Source organism: Grammomys surdaster, unplaced genomic scaffold, assembly GCF_004785775.1.
Source record: "Grammomys surdaster isolate TR1022 unplaced genomic scaffold, NIH_TR_1.0 371, whole genome shotgun sequence".
NCBI lineage: Eukaryota > Metazoa > Chordata > Mammalia > Rodentia > Muridae > Grammomys > Grammomys surdaster.
Window position 1 is genome coordinate 4,571,237 of NW_021604790.1, and position 15,750 is coordinate 4,586,986.

Consider the following 15,750-nt stretch of genomic DNA (forward strand, 5'->3'; position numbering starts at 1 on the left):
AGTAAAAATAAAAATCCAATAAATAAAAACTAAGGAATCACATCAAATTAAATATATAAGGGCCAGGAAGAAGGTTCATTAGACAAGAGTAATATGCTGCTAAGCCTGATGCCCTGAGTTTGATCCCGGGACCCACATGGTTGGAAAAGAGGACTAATTTCTTTTTTTTTTTTTTTTTTGTTTTTTTCGAGATAGGGTTTCTCTGTGTAGCCCTGGATGTCCTGGAACTCACTCTGTAGACCAGGCTAGCCTCGAACTCTCGAACTCAGAAATCCACCTGCCTCTGCCTCCCAAGTGCTGGGATTAAAGGTGTGAGCCACCACCGCCCAGCGAGGACTAATTTCTATAGGTTGCCCTCTGACTTCCTTATATGCCCATGGCTTGCCTCCCCCCACCAAAATAAATAATTGTAAAAACCAAAACAAACCCCAAAGAAACTATAAATCACACAGGATAGGGTGCTACTTAGAGGGTTGAGAGCAGAGGGAAGCACCAGACCTGGCCTCTCTATATTAGCGTTGGGAGTATCCTGGCATTAGGAGTCTGTTGAGCGTGTTTTAAAAGCTCCCGATCATCTTTCATGTCAGAGGTCAGCTGGCTGTGGCCCAGAGAGACACTGGTGGCTGGTTAGGATGCCAGTCTACAGTCTTCCAGCTGCAATGGTTTTCCAGGCTTCCTCTCTCAATGTTTCTCCATCCACGAACACTCCAGGACAGAGGCAGGGAGAGGCAGAGATGGAAAGGGCTGTGTTTTAGGCTTTCCTTCCGCATTACCATCCACCTGACATTAGTCCAGTCTGAGTGAAGTAGGTCAGAGAGGGGACTCGCAGGGAATACAAAAGGATGCAAATCAAGAGTGGGCAAGGGGTTAGGTTTGCAACAGTAATTAATTAATCACTTTGTATCTGTGGAAGTTAGGGAGTATAAGCGTGTGGGGGTTAGGGGACAACTTGAGGAACTCAGTTGTCCCCTTCCACGCTGTGAATCCTGAGGACTGAACTCAATCTGTCAGCCTTGGCAGAAGGTGCCTTTTCCTTGGGCACTGTCCCAGTGGCTTCAAGGGGTTGGGTTTGGTGTGTGAGGAGAGCAGGGAGTGAGGCCAAGGGAGGGGAAGAGGCAATAGAGAGGAGACAGACCCAGATCGAGGCTCAGTCCCCTTTTTCTGCCTCGGTTTCCTTTGAAGGTTTCTTTGCCCTCCAGCAGCTAGCATGGGTGTAGGCGGCCATGGGAAGGGACAGCGTCGTCTAAGATGGATTTAGCTAGGTGTGCACTGACAGCGAGAGAAGCTAAAAGGCCTCTCTGGGCCGTAGAGTCTTCACCACTAAGTCTGCACAGCACAAGGCGATCTTAGCCCAAGGGTACTTTAGGCTTTACTAGCAATCATCTGGGGTTGTGTTTAGGGAACTGGAGGAAGGCAGATGTTTGGCTCCAGGGTGCCTGGAATTGTGGGCTTAGGTGCTCAGTGGGCTAGTCTGCCAATTTCAGTTCCTTATTTGAGGCAGGATCTCATTATGTGACCCAGGTCAGAAATCGCAATCCTCCTATGTCAACTCTTGAGCGCTGGGTAATAGACATGTTCTACTACTCCCAACTAGCAATCTTATTTTATTTGTTTATGTAGCCCAGGCTGGCCTCAGGCATACGACATAGCAGAGGATGACCTCCAATTTCTGATTGTCCCACCTCCACTTCCTGCATGCTGGGATTATAAGCCCCTGTCACTACAGTATGTGCTTTTATGTGGTGCTGGGGATCTAGCCCAGAGCTGCGTGCATGTTAGGTAAGCACGGTACCAACTGGGCCACATCCTCGGCTCATACAGTCTTGCTTTGGAGGTGAAGAAATGGCTTAGAAAGTCAAAGCGGTGTTCTTTCTGTCTTCCTTGTTTTTTTTTTTTTTTATCCCAGGAGCTCTACATAGTCTAAATACTCAGCTAAGAGTAGGTGTGTGTGGTAGACAAACATTTTTTTTTTCTGGTTGTTTTTCTGAATTATTGTTGACTTTTATTATCTTCCCCCCCAAAAAATATCTTTTTATTATCTTTTCCCTCAAAAAATATCACATAGTTGTTACAAAAATTTTCATTAGTTTAGGAAGTGAAAAAAAAAAAAAAAGAAGCTTCTGTCATCCTCCCTTATTCCCTCTTCACGGTCTATGTCCCCGTGGATGAGGGCTTCTATGTCCCCATAGATGAGGGCTTTGAGCAGTTGATTCTCCTAACCTCCAATGCCCTTCCTTCCAGCCTTCCTTCTTTCTCTGTTTCTTTTTCTCTTCTCTTTTCTCTGTTTCTTTTTCTCTTCTCTTTGGAATTAGGATCTTGCTATATAACCCAGACTGGTCTCAAGCTCAGCGTCGCTCTGTTTCTTCTCCTGAGAGTTGGGATGACCCTGGGCCTCATCCTGCCCTATTTCTGTCCTGCCCTTCTCGATGACTGCTCCACCTCACTTTTCTTTCTAATATAAATGAGACTGTAGTATAAATTATTCAGCTATACACATTAGGATCAGGTCTTCCAATCCCAACTCATAATTAATCATTTAAGTGACCTTGGCCAAGTTATTTTAACATTTTTTTTTGTGTGTGCTTGTGTTATCTGAATAATAATGGTATCTATTTTTATAGAATTATGAAAGGTTTAATGCTATTTTATAGGACTAGTGTCTAGCAGTACCTGGTCTGTAGTAAGCAACAGATAGATCTTGAGTTTCCTAACCTCTAGCCTCTCAACGTTTTGCCCTGTCTCTGTTTCTTGCCCAGATTCCCACCCTTGGCACAAATGTGCAATACTTGTTATCGAACAACTGCGGGTAGGGGGTGGATCTGGGGAGCTGAAATCTGTGGAGTTCTTGGGATGCCTGCTGTGGACAACAGAGGGCTTTGCCCTGCGGTTGGGAGAGTGGGGACAGCAGAGCCAGCTTGACCAGCTGTTGCTTCAGGGCTGCATGCCTGGACCGATGAGCCTCAGGGCAGGGCCGAGGGCTAGCTTAAAGGCTCTTGGTTTAAAAGGAATGTGTAGTGGGCTGCCTCTGCTCAGGAGGGACTAAAAAAAGCCTGAACCTCCCCTGGGCTTTGTGTGAGGGTTATCAACGGCTCAAGTCGGCTCATCTCTCCCTGCCTACTCTGGCCCTTTGGAGAGGGTCTGTTTTCCTGCCCCTCTCTGGGTTTCCACCAATTGGCAGGAAAGGACCAATCTGTCCTAGAGGTGCAAGCTGTGAGGAGTGAGGTGTGTGCATGGAGGGTGGGGGGAGGATGGACTGGTGGCTCAAACCTGGTGACAATGCTGAGATGTCAGCTGTACCCTGCTGGTATCTCTTCCTTTTATAGTCAACAGCAGTTGCTCCAGCTCTCAGCAGCCCCTCTGTGGGGGCTCCTACCCAGAATAAAAGCAGGGGCAGGCCTTCCACTCTCTCATCTTCTCTCTCAGGAGCCACCTCTCCTCCTTTGGTTCCTTTTTAGGTCCCACCTCCACTGGAGATCCTAAGGCAGCATGCCCCCCAAGAAACCTGAACCTAAGAAGGAGATGGCCAAGCCAGCTGCAGCCCCTGCTCCAGCTACTGCCCCAGCTCCTGAGCCCCTCAAGGACTCTGCCTTTGACCCAAAGAGTGTGAAGGTAAGTGAAGCCCAGCACACCGGATCACACCGGACAGTCAGGATCCTGTTTTTCCTGTTGCTGAGAGATCTATTTTTCTCAGGCCAGACAGAGTTGAGGACCATGGCCCATATGCCCTAGAGCATAGTCCCAAGGGCCAGTAGAAGCAGTATGAGATTGGGGTCAGAGGCTTTCTGTTTTAAAAACAGTCACTGCTATGTACAAAGGGGCTCCTCTGGAAAAACAGCTAGTACTCTTAACCGCTGAATCATCTCTCCATCCTCTCCCCATCTGAGGGGTAGAACATGCTTATGAGCCGGGCAGTGGTGGCACACGCCTTTAATCCCGCCACTTGGGAGGCAGAGGCAGGCAGATTTCTGAGTTCGAGGCCAGCCTGGTCTATAGAGTGAGTTCCAGGACAGCCAGGAGGGCTACACAGAGAAACCCTGTCTCAAAAAACCAAAAAAAAAAAAAAAGATACATAATGGGAACCAGTGTGTGGCTGGGAATCAGGGATCGAGGTCAGGGAGGATGCTCTTGTGTGTTGGGGTATGAGAGATTTTACTCACAGCTACACTTTAGACAAGAGAGGCAGAGAAGGTAAGGGGAGCCTGAGAGCTTCTCTTTCTCTTTGCGTACAATGATGGGCCACTCTTTCCTGCCCCCAGCTTGTCTGGCCAACTCCTGGCTGGGTCCTCTCTAACTTGGTGAGGGAGCTGGGCCTGGTTTCTTCAGCCTCCCCGTTTTAGGTCCTGCTCCATCATGCTTCCCCAGCTTGTCTGGTAACACTCCTCTCCCTGGGGCCTGGTGTGGGCCCCTGTGGACTGACGCAGGCGTTTTAGGCCTCCAGCAATCTGGCCCAGCTGTTGATGGAATGGACTGGGAAGGGTTGGGCCTGGGAGGGAGGGGGTCCGAAGCCTCTGGAGAGGAGTAGTTTGATGATTTAGCACCAGATTGGGAGAGGTCAAGTGGCCACTGGTCCGAAGAGCTATTAATATCAGATCTGGAGTGGTGGCCCCTGGGGGAATCTCAGCCTCAAGTCAAGGCTGGGGTGATAAGAAATGCAGACAAGGTTATGTGTCACATGGGCAGAGACCCTGAACGCAAGGCTCTAGTTGTGTGGGCCACTGTAGTCTTCTCAGGATCAGAGCCCACATAAGAAACTCCTTACAATACTGTGCTGAGACCCTAGTAGCCCTGCAAGGGGCTTAGCAGGGTTGGCTTGTCAGAGAGATGAGGGCAGTTTTACTGCCCCACACCTGGGCTTGGTTGTGTGGCTCCTCTTGGGGAAACCCCGAGTACCCGGAAGCTTTCTGCACCTCCCGTTTCTCCTAAAAGCCATCTGTGTCCCCAGGACACCATGCCTGGTTCCTATTGCCTGGACAAGGGCTGCCCAGTGGCATCAAAGGAGCACTCTCCCATTTCCCCTGCAACTTCCTCATTGCCCATCCTTTAAAATAGGAGAGAGAGAGAGAGAGAGAGAGAGAGAGAGAGAGAGAGAGAAAGAGAAAGAGGAAGAAGAAGGAGGAAGAGGAGGAGGAAGGGGAGGAGGAAGAGCAGGAGGAGGAGGAGGAGGAAGAGAAGGAGGAGGAGGAGGAAGGAAGGAAGGAAGGAAGGAAGGAAGGAAGGAGGACATCAGCAGTACTCATGGGAATCGTCCTTCTGTTCCCATAGTCACCTAGTTCTTTTGTTTATGAGATTCCTTGATTAAAGTGAGAGCAGAGGTAGCCCTGAGCCCAGCGTGTCAGTGTCACGATGAGCACGTGGTCATGCTGTGTGCTTCTGTCCTGGTTTCTTTCACAAGTCTGCTCCTGGGGAAAAAAGCATTGCAAAGTAGAGCAATGATCCTCAGAGGGTCAGCGTAGCGCAGCAAGGCAGTGTAGCAAGGGCTTTCCCACACGTGTCGGGGGTCCACTTCTTTTCCTCATTTACCTCCACACTTGGCCTAACCACTCCTGCACAGTCTCCTGGCTGTGGTGTCAGTTCTTGGAGAAGAGGTGAGTGGGCATGGAACGGTGGCACCTGACATGCTCCAGGGGGTGGCACTCACCACTACTAGGGAAGGGAGGGCCAGGGTCAAGTGGTGTGGAGGAGGACATCAAAGTGACATGGTCGAAAGACTATTAAAATGATGCATTGGTCGCTTTGGCTCATTTCCCAAACTTCCCACCGGGATGCTCTGTGCTCAACATTGTACAACATGTGCGTGTTGGGGGGGCACCCCAAATCCACTCACTCATTCATTGAGTACCTATTATGTACCAAACACTTTAGTGATAAGCATAAAACTCTTCCGCCTCACCTCCAACCTGGTTACAATGAGACAAGTATAGGCCAGCAGTGACAGAGTCCAGGCACAAGTACCTCAGGCCTCGTCAGGAGGAAGATGGAGTCCCAGGGTGAGTGGTAGTGAGCACCCAAAGCCAGAGGAGGTGCATCTTGTCAGGGGACTAGGAACTGGGGTGGCCTTGGGGGTGACAGTAAGGACAGTAAGACCAGCTTATCCATGGCGTCTATTATGAGAAGGATTTTCTATCGACCCGAAGGAACTTCACCCTACGGTGACATAGATAACTTCTTTCTTTATTCCTCTTGATGGTGTTCTGTTTCTTAAAGATTTGTCTAATTTATGTGTGCGAGGGTTTTGTCTGCATGTATGTGTGTGTACCATGTGTATCTGGTGCCCCTGGAACTAGAGATGTAGATAGATGGTTGTGAGCTGCCACATAGGTGCTAGGAACTGGACCTGGGTTCTCATTAAGAGCAACAAGTGAACTTAGCTGCTGGACCATTCTTTTTTCCAGCCTCCAACCTTGGTTTTGCTAGAGCTTTAAAGGCTACATTGTTTCATAGGCAGCCAACTGGGCTCGGTCATCAGGAGACTGGTTTATGCTCAGCCCAGCATCTTCCTCTGTTGCTAAGCGGCCTCCTGAAGGTGTCCAGACTTCCCTTTGGAAGCCTTTAGCAGTCCCTGCCCTCACGCCTGTGTTTCTCCCCCTACAGATAGACTTCAGCGCTGACCAGATCGAAGGTGAGTGTGAACGACTGCACATTCTGTTGCATTTTCCAGAGAAGGAGTAAGTAGCCCTTTTGGTCATAGAAATTATCGTTCCTTCAGGCCTGTTAGGCAGAGTCCTACTTTATATGGACCGAGTCACATTATTCTTCAAACAACCCACTGAGGTACAGTAGCTCTCACTGCTCCCATGTAGCAGATGGCAAAACTGAGGCTCAGAGAAATTAGGTGTCCATTCTCACAAGGCTTTCTTTCTTTCTTTCTTTTTTTTTTTTTTTTGTTTTTCGAGACAGGGTTTCTCTGTGTAGCCCTGGCTGTCCTGGAACTCACTCTGTAGACCAGGCTGGCCTCGAACTCAGAAATCCGCCTGCCTCTGCCTCCCAAGTGCTGGGATTAAAGGCATGCGCCAACACTGCCCGGCAGACCTTTACTTTCAATTGCACTTTCAGAGTGCTTGAGACACAGTTGATGCTCAGCCAATGCCGATCCCTTTACCGCTCTATCATGCCACCAATCTGTCAAGAAGTCTGGAAATCCTTCTCTCTGTTTCTGATACAGAAAACCCTCTTTAGCTTATGGGTGCTCAGACCTTCATGATGAAGTAAGTCTGCGACAAGCCCATCTGTCCTGGTGGTAGGGCCAGTGGTGGCTTGCAAGTACAGTAGTTCGTCTGTGGTCTTCATCACCAACTCTTCTCGTTTTCAACAGAGACAATTTCTCAATCTTATATAAAGTATCAGTAGATGCAACTTTAGGATAAATCTCAAGGGCTGGCTGGATGGCTCAGTGGTTAGGAGTGTGTACTGTTCTTGCAGAGGATCTGAGTTCAGTTCCCAGTACCCCTGTCTGGCAGTTCACAGTCACCTGTAACTTCAGTTCTTGTGTGCTCCCCATCCTCCAATATACACATAATTAAAAATAAAATAAATCTTAAAAAAAGAGAAATCTCAGGACTTCTCACACATGGATGTACTTAAATAATCAGAGAGACAATGATGCTGTTTCCATTTGGGGGACATTAACATGTGGTCGTCCTGGCCCTCGGTGAAAGGACACCTGTGTTTACATTGTAAGATTAATAGTGGCCATTGTCAATTTCCTCTCTAAGAAGGTGTATCCGTTTACACAGAGCGTGAGAACTGGCACATCCGTTTTGGAGCTGGTTTCTGTCATCTGTCGTGGTTACTCGCTGTCAGGCAATCGTAGATGCCATGAATTTCTTAGTGCTTTCTAGTTGAACGAGTACATCTGTAGCGGTGCCAAATCCACGGCACGAGCGAGGACTGGAAACTCAGTTAATAATCAGATTCCGACATCGCCCAAGGGAATCACAGCGAGAGCTCGCCAGTACAGCTGGTGGAGTCCTACTCTCCCTGGAGGTTTTCAGGCAGGGCTATTTGCTCTCTGTAACCATCCTCGTCCTGACTTTGAAGCAATTTCTCTTCATGTTGGATTACGATGGTTTCTTCTTTAATCTTCATCCCTGTTGTCTCTTCATTTGCCTTTTGGTGAAGCTGTGGCCTCTGGTGAGTGATTTTCTTTTTGTCTTAAGACAGGGTCTTAAATAACCCAGCCTGGCCAAAAATGTATTTTTTAGCTGAGATTGGCTTTAAACTTGTGATCCTCCTGCCTCCATCTCCCGAGAGCTGGGATTATAAACAGGCACTACCATGTCTGATTTATGTGGTGCTGGGGATTGAACCCAGGACTTCATCCATGCTAGGCAAGCACCCTGCTGACTGAGCTACACCCTCAGCCCCAGCAAATGCTTTTCTTCTGTTACAATGGAAAGAATATTCTCAGGAGACTTACTGCCACCAATTCTTCTACTAGGAGCTTTAAGAAGTTGTTTGATCTCTTCTCCATCCTCTTCCTCTTCTTCCTCTTCCTCTTTCCAGGCTCATTTTATTTACATGTGTATGCGTGTGCCCTTATGGAGACCAGAAGCTGGCACCAGAGCTCTTGGAGCTAGATTTACAGGCTTTTGTGAGTTGCTTGATGTGGGTGTTGGGATCTGAAGTCTGGTCATCTGATTGATAGAACAGGAAGGGCTAACAACTGAGCCATGCCTCCAGCCCAGAAGTTACTTCTTTAAAACTTAAATTTTCTCACCTTCAAAGCGAGGGTATTTGGTTTAGTTCAGTTTAGTGGTTTGTGACTATTCAACGTCTTGTCTACATCCATCCTTTGTCTCTCTGGAGCTAGTTATCACATTCTTCTAAGCTTTACAGTCTCTGAGTGTCATGGCTGCAAGTTCCTTACACCTCCCCCCACAGGGACTAGCTTCAGACTGTTGACTCCTCTGAGCCTTCACAGATTTGCATATTCTTCCACTGGGGCTTTTTGTTAGAGGCAGCTGTAGTCTGTTGTCAGTTGTGGTTTGTGGTTGTCCACTTCTTTGTTGACAGCATGAGGTGACTACAGTGTTACTGCCTGTTCATATTATTCTAGTAAATTAATTGATGGGGAATCAACCAGACGTGGCGACGCCTGTCTGTAATCCTAGCACTTGGGAGGTGGAGGCAGGAGGATCAGGAGAACCAGGTCATGCTCTGCAGATAGCACATTTGATGTCAGCCTGGATTATGTGAGACCCTGTCTGAAGGAAGCAAAGCAAACAAATGGTTGTAGAATTGAGGCTGTTTGCAAAGAGCCCAGGGGTGCCTTAATTTGGCCTTGCCCCTCAGATACCTGCTATGTGCCCTTCAAGGTGTCAGGTCTGTTTTTTACAGAGCTAGCCCCAGAGGCAGGAAAACATGAGAGCCACTTTGGTCTGGTACTTCTGTGAGGCACACACTTGGCACACTTTGCAACCCCACTAGCCACCCATGCAGGTGGACATTGTGTTCGTACTTCAAGCTAAGAAGCAGAGGATCCACAGAGGTGTCGATTTACCAAAGGCGACCTGTGGCTCCGTGGCAGGTCTAGTGTGGTCTAACTGTGGCCCCAATGTCACCTTGTCTGGCTATGGAGCTCTTGCAGCTGGGAACAGGCAGTACTGATAATAGGTCATTATCACTTTGCAAACTGTCTCTGTACCCTGGCACCTCAGTGACAGAGAGAATGGGAATAGCAGGAGGGAACTGGGGCCAGCCTGGCTTTGCTACTCTCCTACTCAGAGCTGAGCTGAAAACCTGGGAAGCCTCACTCTGGACAGGGATGTTCTCACTTCTCCACTGTTTTCTACTCAGAGACTTACCAGGGAAGGGTGTGGGACAAGGAGAAACAGGGAAATAGTCAAAGCCTATAACCGACCGAGAGAGAGAGAGCCAATGACCAGTGTTGCATAGGTCATGGCATCCCCAGGTGGCATTGGTTTCAGAAGATGGGTTAGAGCAGTTTCCAAGGACAGCCTGGAACAGTGACTGAAGGCATCTGTTACATCCTTTATCCCACCGAGCAAACCTCAGCCGCCACCTTCTCTTGAGGCAGGGAGCTATAGCTGGCTGTCTCTCCACAGAATTCAAAGAGGCCTTTTCATTGTTTGACCGGACTCCAACGGGAGAGATGAAGATCACCTACGGGCAGTGTGGGGACGTGCTGCGGGCCCTGGGCCAGAACCCCACCAATGCAGAGGTGCTGCGCGTTTTGGGCAAACCCAAGCCTGAAGGTCAGTGTGGGGTCAAAGTCTAAGTGGGACTGATTTCAGCACCTATACAGAATGGTCTAATGACCGGACCCAGCGCAGAGTTATAGGACGTTTGTTCTTTTCAATTCTATTGGCTTATCTCCATGACTCTGCCTGTCATTGGTGGAGCCAGAAGAGGTTGGGGGTCTAAGCCCTGCGCAGTCAGGGATGGGAAGAGACCTCTTGGCCCGATCCTCCCCTGAGCATCTACTTACGTGGTGATCTCTGTCTGTCCTCATTCCCTTTGGAAGAGATGAATTCCAAGACACTGGACTTCGAGATGTTCCTGCCCATCCTGCAGCACATCTCCCGAAACAAGGAGCAGGGCACCTATGAAGACTTCGTGGAGGGGCTGCGGGTCTTTGACAAAGAAAGCAACGGCACAGTCATGGGTGCTGAGCTTCGGCACGTCCTCGCCACCCTGGGTATGTCCGCTGGGCAAGGATTAAAGCCGCATGAGAATGTCTGGATAAGAGGGGCCAAGAGCATATGATGGGGTGTATCTAAGGGTCCCTGCGTCTGGCAAATCCTCATCCAGGGCCTGTTTTCCTGGACTCCATAGGACTCCGCCCCCATCTACCCAAGGAACTGGGTTTGCCCAGTAAGGACCAGGGTCTGGAAGAGGAGAGGAGTTGGCAGGGCAGGGGTGACTCCCGAGGTCCGGCATGGGCCTGGGGCTTCTTTTCTTACCCTCACCACCGTGCTGTGGGCATAGGGGAGAGGCGGAGGAGAGATGCTTCAGAGTGTGCCCGGAGATCCTTAACCCCACCTTCCAGAGCCTTCTCTGAGGCTTGGCACTAACCATTTCTCAGACCCAGGGCAGACTTTAAACCTTATCAATTTCCCCTTCTCGGCCACTTGCCGTTAAGACTCTGTTCCCACACCCTCAGGAGAGAAGATGAGCGAGGCAGAGGTGGAACAGCTGTTGTCTGGGCAGGAGGATGCCAATGGCTGCATCAACTATGAAGGTATGGTCCTTCCCTGCTTTCTGGGGTGCCCAGGGGAAGAGAGTGTCCTGGGATGGGATGAGCCAGCCCAGAGGCTGCAGGATATGTGTCTCAGATGGGTTGTGGCAGATTCCAACTGGATGCTGTTTTTACCATCTTGGGAGTGAATATCTGGTATAATAGAAGGAACATTGAAATGTATATTTATTATTATTGTGTGTGTACATATGCTATGGGTGTGAGTATGGGTGAATATGTGTGTTCAGAGTCAGAAGACAATTTTTAGAGATCAATACTTTCTTCTGTCATTGGTTCCTGGGGACTGAACTCAGGTTGTGAGGCTTTTGTGACAAGGGATTTTACCCACTGATCTATCTCGTTGGCCAGGAGTTTGGGTTTGGGAGACAGCTCTGTGATAAACCATTCGTGTGATTTAGAACAAGTTACTTCCTGTATCTGAGCCTCAGTCTTCTCGGATGGGGAGTGGGCATGCTGACACCTTCCTTAAGGTTGTGGGGATCTGTAGTGATGATGCCGTTCCTGCCCTCTGTCTAGTGTCAGCACAGAGGGGACACAGCAGAGTTTAGGTCCTTTGCTCTCCTGCCTTCTCCACCAGCCCTCCAGTAAGAGAGCTGCCACCTGCAGAAAGGGCATAGCAAGATTGGAAGTGTGGGGACAGGAAGCGGCTTAAGTGGAGAGGAGGGCAGAGCTCCGGGGAACACTGTATGTGGCTGATTATTCTTTTCTTTTCCTAGCCTTTGTCAAGCATATCATGTCCGGGTAAAGCACATTTCTCCAGGGTGAGTTCTACCTCTTTCTCAAGTCCTTTCTCAAGTCCTTTTGGGGCTTATGGACAGACAGTACCACGTGCCCTGGAAGTCTTGTGCCTGGGATGTGGGGCCAAGAGAAGAAAGCAGCCTGGGGCTTGGTGGGGACTCCAGCCCTCTCTCCTTTACTGTATAACCTCTTGACCCCTGTCTTCTGCTTTCTTTGAGGCAGGGTTTCTATTGCTGTGGTAAATACCATGACCAAAAGTAACCTGGGGAGGACAGGGTTTATTAGGCTTACAACTCTCAGGTCACAGTCCCATTAGGGCTGTGGGAAGCCAGGGCAGGAGCTCAGTGCAGGAAGCTGGAGGCAGAAACTGAGACAGAGGCCACAGAGGGACACAGCATACTGACTTGCTCCTTGTGGTTTTCTCAGCCTGCTTCTTAAACAATTCAGGGGTGTCTTGAGGTAGCACTCCCTCAAGTGGACTGGACCTTCCCACATCAATCATTAATCAAGAAACAAAACAAAAATAAAACAAAACCCTACAAACTTGCCTACTGATACAGCCAAACTGATAGAGGCATTTTCTCAACCGCAGTTCCTTTTCTCAGATAACTCAAGCTGGCATTAAAACAACCAAATCCCAAAACAAACAAACAAAAACAAACAAACAAACAAACAAACCAAGAACCAGGCCATGTCCTATTCTGACCTTTACTCTGACACCCTTTGTCTCTCCCTAGGTCTTTCAGCCTGGGCACAGCACGGGCTCCTGGTGAGGCAAAGCCCCGTCCCAGGTTGAAGCCCCTGGCGTATGCCTCTTTCCTTCAGCCCCTTGATGTAGTGCCCTCCCAGTGACATGGCTGTGATGAGGGCGTGGGATGCAGGGGGCTGACATTCTCTCTTCATCTGGCACTGTCTTTCAGGTACTTGGCCCTGCGAGAGTAAGAGAGAGATCCATGGTGGCTTTAACAGAGTATTGAACTCAACCCTGGCCTCTCAGACCACGACCTTCCCCGGAAATAAAGAGCTCCAGCATGGGGTCTCATCCATCCCTCAGTTGTTGTTGTTGTTGTTTTAAACCTTAATAATAGAGTCAATGTGTGTGTGTGTGTGTGTGTGTGTGTGTGTGTGTGTGTGTGAGAGAGAGAGAGAGAGAGAGAGAGAGAGAGAATGTCACCTGAGGCCTTGTGTTCTTGATAAACAATTTGGATCTGGGGACAATGACAGAAGGCAGAGGACCCATCTACCCATCTGGAAGTAGAAGGGGCAGATACTTGAGCGAGAGGCCTTCGAAGGGCAGGCAGCTGGAAGGACCACAAAGTTCCTTTTCTACCCTGTCACTCCAAGGTAGGAAATGGGAGGAGACCCCCTGGGCTGTCAGGATCCCTCACAAAGTCTTAGCTTCTTTCTCTCCTTTCCCCCTTCTTTAAATAGCTCCAGGCCTGGAAGCACACACCCGTGGTCCCAGTGGTGGAGAGATGAAGGCAGGAAGAGCATCTTTAGCTACAAAGTAATTTTGAGGCCAGCCTTAGAAGAGATCCTGCTTTAAAAAAAAATTAACTTAGTGTTAGCTCCATACTTGTTTAGTGTGTGTGAGACCCTATGTTAGGCCCCGAGCACTTTAAAACACCTAGAATACAGACTTTAGCAACCATTTTAAAATCAATTCAGCAATGTTAAGGATAGTCACATGGTGGAGCTGGAGAGATGGCTCACTGGTCAAGAGTGCCTGCTGCTCATCCCAAGGACCCTGGATTTTGTTCCCAGCACCCATGTCCAGGGTTCACAAGCACTTGAAACTCTAGCTTCAGGGAGTCCAATGCCATCTTTGGCTTCTGAGGACACCTTCATGCACATGTTACACACACACACACACACACACACACACACACACACACACACACAATCTTAAAAAGGGAAAAGGAAGACTGTTTCCATGAGGTGGAGATGTGGCTCAATGGTAGAGCACTTTCCCAGCATGCAAAGGGCTCTGGGTCCTTCCTCAGGAGTACTTAATGGTCCCGCCCCCACCCCAGTCAGTCAGCACTCTGTATTCTGCATTTATGACTTTGACTATTTACTCAAGATAAATGAGCTCACGCAGCATTTGTCACACAGTGATTGTCCTTTCCATTCCGTGTCATTCATGTTGGAGTGTGTCTCAAAATTACCACCCCCCTCAGAGCCGAGGAGCACTCCACTGTGTTGTCCTGACAGAGCACGGATTTATTTCCTTTGGTCTCAGTTTCTGGTGTGGGCACATGAGGTGCTTCCTTTGAGTGTGAAGCCCCTGATGCCTGCTTCTTCCTGGCTTGTTCAGAGCACTGGTTGCTCTTGCAGAAACCCGATTCGGTTCCCAGCACCCACATGGTGATTCACAACCGTCTGTAACTCTAGTTCTTTGGGATTTAGTTCCGACCTCAGCGCCAGACACACACACACACACACACACACACACACAGAGTGCACAGACAAATGTCCAAGCAAAATATTCATACATATAAAAGTAAATAGGTAGGATATTGTAGCACAAACCTTTAATCCCAGCACTTAGGAGGCAGAGGCAGGCAGATCTCTGTGAGTTTGAGGCCAGCCTGGGCTACGGAGTGAGTTGCAGAATAGGGCTACATAGATAGGTCCTGTTTCATAAACAAACAAAACTAAAGGGGAGAAAAATTAGATAAATCTGTAAAATCTCTAAAAACAAGCAAGCAACAACAAAACAGTAACCGAGCCACCAACCAAACCACACACACACACACACACACACACACACACACACAAGAACATGCATTCATTGCTCTCCCTCCACTGAGGCCCAGGGCTGGTGTCATTGCTCTCCTGCTCACACCCTCAGGAACTGAAGTTCCTTGTATACTGTCTCTTCATGTGTGAGCTGTTCTGGTGATCTGAGATGCTTGCTGCTTCTCAGCCATTTTGTCCACCGAGGAAACAGCTCAGGAGCACTTTCTGTTCTGTGGGAACTGCCGTGACCAGAACTGCTGTGACCAGTATGTTTCCTTTGTGGTGTTGGGGTCATAGTGAAGATGGGAGAGATTCCTGTCCTTTTACCTCAGTGGAGATGACTTAAGGAAGAAGGCTCTGGCCCCACTGTGGGTTGATGGGTTGTGATGGGTCACAGAGCAGTGACTGTAAGAAAGGCCGTGAAGGTTCCTCTCAGCCACCATGGTGTAAGACGGCAAGCAAAGCTCTCAGTTCAGGTGTCCATGGAGCTGTCTGCTCTGGGTTGGAGAGGAAGTGCAGCTTTCTAGAAAGTCCCCTTACCTGAGGGATGAGTTGGAGGCGGTGAACAGAGCCTGGCTTGGAGCAGGCCTGACACTCCCCCTCCCAATGACGCCCCACCTTCTCCCCCAACTCTGTACCGAGCTCCTGATCCAGCCCACAGTCTCTGCTACCCATGGGAAGAATTTGAGGAAAGTGGATGTTAGAGATGATGTGACCATGAAATAGGGACCTTTGAGGACAAAGGCAAACTTCAGAGCGATAGATAGTAAAAAAACACCATCAATGTCCTGAACACCTGTGTGTGCCTGTCCCTGTGCTGAGAAGATCACAGCCATTCCCAGCAGCCCAGAAGGTGGGAGCTACAGTCTCCAAGAACTTTCAAATATAATAGTGATAGTAATGTCTGGGGACACAGCTCAGTGCTCAGCTCTTGTCTAGGATCTATGGTTCAGTTCCCATCACCACCACCACCACCACCATCACCACCATCACCACCACCACCACCTCCATCACCACCACCGCCATCACCACCATCACCACCACCACCTCCA

General features: G+C 49.1%; 1 protein-coding gene across 4 annotated transcripts in view; it reads left to right on the plus strand.

The window, feature by feature from the left end:
* The window catches only part of Myl4 (myosin light chain 4), a 34,559-nt gene extending 21,550 nt beyond the window's left edge, over window positions 1–13,009 (plus strand). Inside the window, exons 1-8 of one of the 4 annotated variants that reach the window (XM_028780518.1) lie at window positions 3,042–3,222; window positions 3,456–3,609; window positions 6,592–6,619; window positions 10,065–10,214; window positions 10,484–10,657; window positions 11,123–11,200; window positions 11,935–11,979; window positions 12,877–13,009. In XM_028780518.1, coding sequence (XP_028636351.1) covers window positions 3,487–3,609; window positions 6,592–6,619; window positions 10,065–10,214; window positions 10,484–10,657; window positions 11,123–11,200; window positions 11,935–11,963 — 582 coding nt within the window. In that variant the 5' untranslated portion in view covers window positions 3,042–3,222; window positions 3,456–3,486 and the 3' untranslated portion in view covers window positions 11,964–11,979; window positions 12,877–13,009. Of the gene's footprint in view, window positions 1–3,041; window positions 3,223–3,455; window positions 3,610–5,568; window positions 5,586–6,591; window positions 6,620–7,767; window positions 8,131–10,064; window positions 10,215–10,483; window positions 10,658–11,122; window positions 11,201–11,934; window positions 11,980–12,876 lie in introns of those variants that run through there. The other 3 variants (XM_028780520.1, XM_028780522.1, XM_028780521.1) reach the window with 3 other exon arrangements.
* Window positions 13,010–15,750: the final 2,741 nt, after the last annotated feature.